Here is a 7,193-nt window from a genome sequence, read left to right on the forward strand (position 1 = left end):
TGAATAAGACGACTGTTGCTTCCATAGTGAAATCCGTAATTTGCTCACTTATGAATGTTTGAAGTTGCTCAGAAAGCTTCTGTTTTTTTTCTCATCAAGAAATTTAGTCATTCACACGGAGAGCTGTGACCCTAAGACCACACACTAACCTACCAAGAATCAAACACAGGAAAGTGAGCCCCTCCTCTCTGAAAAAACTAAACATCTTCCAAATGTGCCTGGTACTTCCACAGGCTGGTCTGTAGCTCTATGCTGTACACAAAACCTTCATTCTGCTGGCTAGACCCAGACGTTAGCAGCCACTTTTTCCTACTGTTTTCCTTCCGTTCATTGAGTGGGCTGGCCCGGCTGGCCAGGCTTTCTCATTTGTGTGGCCTGGCCTCGTGGCCACCCTCGGTTGAGTGGACTTGCTACTGTTCTCTTCAGTGACAATCGGTATTTTCCGGTGGAAGACTAGCATTTTGAAATTTCAGGAATGACTGAATTGATTCTAAAAAGATTTGAAAACAAAGTTCTGTGTCTGAGATTGGTGATTTAAAGAAGACGATGTGCTCTCTCTGTGCTGAGATGTGGTTCCATCTTGTAGAAAGTGACAGATTTATTGCAATCTTTCTACCCAGGACAGTAACAGGATCTAAACACACGCACACGCCCCCTTCTGAGAGGAGGACCCTCGCACAGATAAATTTCTCCAGATTAGGGTTCCCTCAAGGCAGCTTCAGATCAGACTGGTGCTCAGGGGGCTCTGCGGTAGCTGTTGAAAGGTGTGTCTTTCTGGAGTACCCACGACACTGCCACTTGTCTGAGGAGAAAAAGAGAATCTTGGGGAAAAGGGGCTAAACCAGCCGTGGGCAAACTATGGCCTGCAGGCCGGATCCGGCCTATTTGAAATGAATAAAACTATTGAAAAAAAAGACCGTACCCTTTTATGTAATGATGTTTACTTTGAATTTATATTAGTTCACACAAACACTCCATCCGTGCTTTTGTTCTGGCCCTCCGGTCCAGTTTAAGAACCCATTGTGGCCCTCGACAATCAAAAAGTTTGCCCACCCCTGGGCTAAACAAACAAAAACACAGGAGAGCACCTACTCCTCTCAGCCTGGCTTTCTTTGCACGGCTTGTTTTCCCCCAGTTCTCAACCGCCTAACACGAGCCAGTTTTCACTGCACTCAGGTCAGTCCCAGCGCGCTGCTGCTCAAGGCAGTTTCTGGGAGATGTCCCACGACAGGAAGCAAACACCCTACCCTCCGGGAGAAGCAGCCCAGCCCGGGCTGTACGACAGGCTGAGGGAAAGCGGCAGCAGGACGAGGAGCGCGGGTCTCTCTCCCGCCAGATGGAGGCTATGTTCCTCACAGACGCTTAGGGTCTGGTCACTGGCCCAGAGGGGCCTGCGGCAACAGAAGGTTGTGCCCTGGCAAAGCCTCGTTTAGAGGTGCCGTGTGCCCACAGGCACTGGCTCTGTTTATGTGCGTGTCCAGCTGAATGGCCTGGGCCTGACCGCACTGCCCAGTTCACACAAAGGTACACGGAGACCAAAGGCAAGGCAGAAGGGAAACCACCAAGCGCCCACTGAGAGGTTCTGAAGGAGTCACTTGGACCTCCTTATCTGCCCACAGGACATGAGCTCATCTGGTGCCACTGGCTGTGGAGGCCCCTCTATCTTCTGTCGGCACCTGGCTCTCCGCCGGCTCACTGAGGGCAATAATGGGTTCCTCATCTCCTGCTTGGCACAGACACCTGATTCCTGCCTTTCTACACCACCAGCTCCTGGCTATCGGTCTGAACTCTGACCTACTGTCAGAGACACTCGGTTGTACTAAAAAAAGAAAACCAGGACAGGAAGTGCTTCACCACCCATTTCCTCTTCTTTAATGCGACTGTCTTTGGGCACACACTGTATTTGCTACTGAGAAATTATGACAGCAAGGCTGATAGCACTGATTCATTACACATTCTGTGCACCACACAAAGGAAATCCTAGATAACGGATCGTCTGCTTCCACAACAGAGCTGTCTTATGAAAGAACCGTGTATGGGGGGAGTGAAGGGAGAGACAGGGCACAAAGAAGGCATCGAGGGCAAGCAAACCTACAAGTCTGTCTAAAAATTAGGAATATGGGGGCAAAACCAGAATTACCTAAGGATGATAGAGAATCGTTGTTATAGTTCCATTATTTCCAGAAATTACTGAACTTGGAACCTGAGGTTAACACTTTTGAGATAAAGCAACCTCAAAGAAATTCATACTGGCCTTGGGAGGAAATGGCAACCATAGATGGTAATGAGTTTCAGTGCTTGAGAACAAAAATCGTCAAAATCAACTTACACATCTGACTTGACCCAAGGTGAAAAAAAAGTCTTATTTAAAAAATGATAAGTTTGCAGCAAAAAAAGTTTGAGAGTGAAAGTCTGAACCCCTTTTCACCTTCCCATTTTGCTGCTGGTACCTGCTTTCCTCACAGTACCTCCTGAAAAGGTTTAGAGTTCCATACAGACTGATTAGGTTTACACACGTTTACGATGATGAGTCCTGTTTGGTTTAACCACTCTATTTAACACTGTGCTGATGGCAGCCCTGAGAGTCTGCAGTGCTGGTAGAATCCACCTCTGAAGCTGCTGGTGGGAGCACAGCAACTTTTTGGCCCATCGTTTTTCTTTGTCCTTGTCCCTAAAATCTGGTAGTTTTTTCCAAGGGACTCTGTCCACCACAATGATGTGTGTTCAAAACCATTTTCTGTAGACACCTCCTTCCAATGGCCAATAGTGCAGGTGGTCAGGAAGACGTGGAAGGAAGCTACAAAAAGTCCAGCTGGGAATTGTGACTTTGTTAGATGTAGACACAGGAAAATCACCGTTGTTCTTCCCAGATTTTATTATAGTCAAAGGAGAAAAATCCATGGAAGTCTCATCACAAATCTGCTAAATATAAAATTGATGGAATGCTAACTGGTCCATAAAGGGCTGCACAAGATAATCTGTGGCAAAGTAGAAAACAAGCCCAAAGGCGATGGAGATCGGAAGTGCTGGCAATGCTTTCTTGAAAATGGCGAGGAGTAATAATGTAAGGCACAAACCCTGCGGGGGAGAGAGGCCAAGACACAACCCAGACATCAGTTTGAAAGTATTTTGTGCAAAACAACTTAATCACAAGTCTCACATTTAATTTAGTTAATTGAATACAATCCTCTGAGGTTAAATTTTAGAACAAATGTTCCCATTAAACCCGGAAACAACTTTTATTTTCCTCTGCAACACAGAATTCATGATGCACACATTCTTGATTCTTCATTCCCTAATTCTAGGTTAGAAATAGAACCTGAAAATAAGTAAACTATTCTTTAAAAAATTTAAGTAATACCAAAAATTCTATCTAAAATATTGAGTTGGCTACTCCCAGTTAAGTTTAGCTGCCTAAAATCCCAGAATTGCCCTAGCTGGTTTGGCTCAGTGGATAGAGCGTCGGCCTGCAGACTGAATGGTCCTAGGTTTGATTCCAGCCAAGGGCATGTACCTTGGTTGCGGGCACATCCCCAGTAGAGGGTGTGCAGGAGGCAGCTGATTGGTGTTTCTCTCTCATCGATGTTTCTAACTATCTCTCTCCCTTCCTCTCTGTAAAAAATCAATAAAATATATTTTAAAAAATAAAATAAAATCCCAGATTTGAAAAGCATTTTTTATGCTGGGGGTGGAAGGGGGGTGGGCAAAGAGATACACAGAGTATGCCGATAAAAGTTTATAAAAGTGCCCCAGCCAGGTGGTTTGGTTGGTTGTGGGTTCGATTCCCGGTCAGGGCACATATCTAGGTTGCAGGTTTGATCCCTGGTCAGGGCCCATGGGGAAGGCAACCAATTGATCTTTCTCTTTCTCTCTCCCTCCCTCCCTGTCTCTCTAAAATCGGTAGACATATCCTCGGGTGAGGAGTTTTGTTTTTTTTAAGTTTATGAAAATTATATTGCTGCTCTCTTGGAAACAGAACAGCCCTATAATATAGTCAATTTTTACTCTAGTTATTGAGACACTAACTATAAGTTCTGGAAGCTAAGCATCATTTTAGGTTTATCCAGAATAAATACTTTTCTTCTTAAAAGATACAACACATCCAGAAAATTAACTTCAAAAGAAATAAAATACAAGAAAATTCTAACTGGTTAGATTATCACTATAAATCACAAAATAAATGCAATATAAAGGCTGTCATGTAACTTCACTCGCATATGAAACATCAAAGAGAACATCTTTAGTAAAAAAAAAACGGCAGTAAGAAATATCTTGAGTTATTTACTTAAAATCATAGTTCTGAAAGCTTCAGGATTCATGTTGTGGCTCTATGCGCAAGATCTATAGGAGATCATGCATTGTGTTAACTTTTCTCGCCTCATACCTGCTGCCCAAAGGAACTCTGTACCCTGCAGGTTGTGGATTAAATGCAAAAACCACCACCAAACTCAGGCACTAAGTGAGGATCTACTCAGCCCTTTAAAGATACAGCTAATTTCCAACATGTCTATGCTGCCTGAAGCATTGGTTCCTAATCAGAAGTACTTACAGAATTTCCTGGGGAACTTTAAAAATAAGATACACAATTGAAACAAATTAAATAAGAATATCTCAGGATGGGGACACAGTTTTAAAAGGTCTTAGGTGATTTTAATGTGTGGCCCAGTGGAGAACTACTCAGGTGAGGTCTCAGGTGAGCTTTGTTTTTGAAAAGCTCCCAGGTGATTGGAACACTCAGCCCAGCTGGGGTTAAAATGGGACTGCCTGAATCAGAGCTGAGATGAGGTGTTCTGACATGTTTTTATGAGTGTATACTTACAATTAATATGGCTACAAAACAGGCTATGGTTGTGTTCCAGTCTCCACTGGCTGTGGCGGAAGCTTTTCCGACCAGAACACTGTAGAAAATGAAATCTCCTAATCCGAGCTTTACTCCCCCTGAAAAGGAAAGATTACAAATAGAAAAAGTTTGTCACTCTTTGCTATGATTTCACAATTCAAAAATGTCACTGCTCTACTCCACCCTGAATGAGAAGTCAGTAAATGACATCACACACAATTAGGCTTGAGCTAGACCAGTGGTGGCGAACCTTTTGAGCTCGGCGTGTCAGCATTGTGAAAAACCCTAACTTAACTCTGGTGCCGTGTCACATATAGAGATTTTTTGATATTTGCAACCACAGTAAAACAAACATTTATATTTTTGATATTTATTTTATATATTTAAATGCCATTTAACAAAGAAAAATCAACCAAAAAAATGAGTTCGTGTGTCATAGGTTCGCCATCACTGAGCTAGGTTTTTTTTTCCTTTCTTTTTCTCTTTATCTTTCTTTCGTTATTTCTTTCTTTTTAACAATAGGATTTTCAGCTTCTATGTGGCCGACTCTGGGATCTTTACCAGATACTGCTGTTACATATCAAAAATAATAACAATAATTGTCATCTCTTGAACGCCTAGTTTATACCTGGCACTTGTTCTAATAAATCCTCACAAGAACCTCTATGAGAAAAGTAGCATCCTCCCTTTTAAAAACAACTTTATTGAGGTACAATTTATTTCAAAAAACTCACCTATTTGTGTAAGTGTAGAATTCAATGATTATAAAAAATTTAGAATTGTGTAACCATTTCCACAATTCCCACATTTCCAACACCCTTATAAAATACCTTGTGCATTTAGTTAATCCCCACTCCTACCCAGGTCTTAAGCAACCACTGACCTGCTCTCTCTGTAAATCTTCCTTTTCTAGACAGTTCATAGAAATGAACTCAGACATTCTGAAGTCTTTTGTGATTGGCTTCTTTCACTTAACGTTTTTGAGGTTTACCCATGCTGCTTCACGTCTGTAGTTTGTTCCTTTTTACTGATGAATACTTCCCCGTTGTATGAATATACTGTAAGTTTGTTTATCCATTTATCAGGTGATGGGCATTGGGATTGTTTTCCGTTTCGGACTATTATGAATAATGCTGCCATGAACATGACTGTACATACATATTTCTGTGGGGACAGATTATTTTCACTTCCATGGAGTCAATCCCTAAAAGTGGAATTGCTAGGTTATACGGTGAGTTTATGTGCAGCTTTTTAAGAAACTGCCAAATTCCTTGTCATACTGGCTTTGTACCACGAGCAATGCAAGAGGGTTTCAGTTTCCTCAGATGCTCACCAACACTTAGAATTACTAATTTTTATTTTTTAGTCAAGCCATTCTTACATTGAGTAGCTTTTCATGTGTTTATTGGCCATTATATTTCTCCTTTGGTGAAATGTCTATTCAAAGCATTTCCTACTTTTTACTGGATTATCTTCCTATTATGGAGTTGTAAGCATTCTTTATATATTCTTTTTTTTAATCTTTATTGTTTAGATTATTACAGTTGTTCTTCTTTTTTCCCCCCTGATAGCTCCCCTCCACCCGGTTCTCATTCCACCCTCTGCCCTTACCCCTTCCACTGTCCTCATCCACAAGTATATGATTTCTGTCCTCTCTCTTCCCACACCCCCACATCCCTTTCCCCCCGCCCGAGGATTGTCAGTCCACTCCCATTCTATGCCCCTGATTCTATTATATTCACCAGTTTATTCTGTTCATCAGATTTTTTATTCACTTGATTTTTAGATTCACTTGTTGATATGTATTTGTTGTTCATAATTTTTATCTTTACCTTTTTCTTCTTCTTCCTCTTCTTAAAAGATACCTTTCAGCATTTCAGATAATACTGGATTGTTGGTGATGAACTCCTTTAGCTTTTCCTTATCTGTGAAGCTCTTTATCTGACCGTCAATTCTGAATGATAGCTTTGCTGGATAAAGTAATCTTGGTTGTAGGTTTTTGGCATTCATCACTTTGAATGTTTCTTGCCACTCCCTTCTGGCCTGCAAAGTTTCTGTTGAGAAATCAGCTGACAGTCGTATGGGTATTCCCTTGTAGGTAACTGAGTTTCTTTCTCTTGCTGCTTTTAAAAGTCTCTCTTTGTCTGTTGCTCTTGGCATTTTATTTATGATGTGTCTTGGTGTGGTCCTCTTTGGATTCCTTTTGTTTGGGGTTCTCCGTGCTTCCTCGACTTGTAACTCTATATCTTTCACCAAGTAGGGGAAGTTTTCTGTCATTATCTCTTCAAATAGGTTTTCAATATCTTGCTCTCTCTCATCTTCTGGCACCCCTATAATTCTGATGTTGGTACGC

General features: G+C 41.7%; 1 protein-coding gene across 8 annotated transcripts in view; it reads right to left on the reverse strand.

The window, feature by feature from the left end:
- Positions 1-1,846: 1,846 nt before the first annotated feature.
- Positions 1,847-7,193, reverse strand: part of PSEN1 (presenilin 1) — a 72,901-nt gene continuing 67,554 nt past the window's right edge. For all 8 annotated transcript variants that reach the window (XM_015562009.1, XM_015562007.1, XM_015562008.1 and 5 more), the window contains 2 exons: positions 4,820-4,938; positions 1,847-3,078 (listed from right to left, as the gene is read on the reverse strand). In XM_015562009.1, coding sequence (XP_015417495.1) covers positions 2,923-3,078; positions 4,820-4,938 — 275 coding nt within the window. In that variant the 3' untranslated portion in view covers positions 1,847-2,922. The remainder of the gene's footprint in view (positions 3,079-4,819; positions 4,939-7,193) is intronic.

This window comes from Myotis davidii, unplaced genomic scaffold (genome assembly GCF_000327345.1).
Source record: "Myotis davidii unplaced genomic scaffold, ASM32734v1 scaffold17, whole genome shotgun sequence".
In the NCBI taxonomy this organism is placed as follows: domain Eukaryota; kingdom Metazoa; phylum Chordata; class Mammalia; order Chiroptera; family Vespertilionidae; genus Myotis; species Myotis davidii.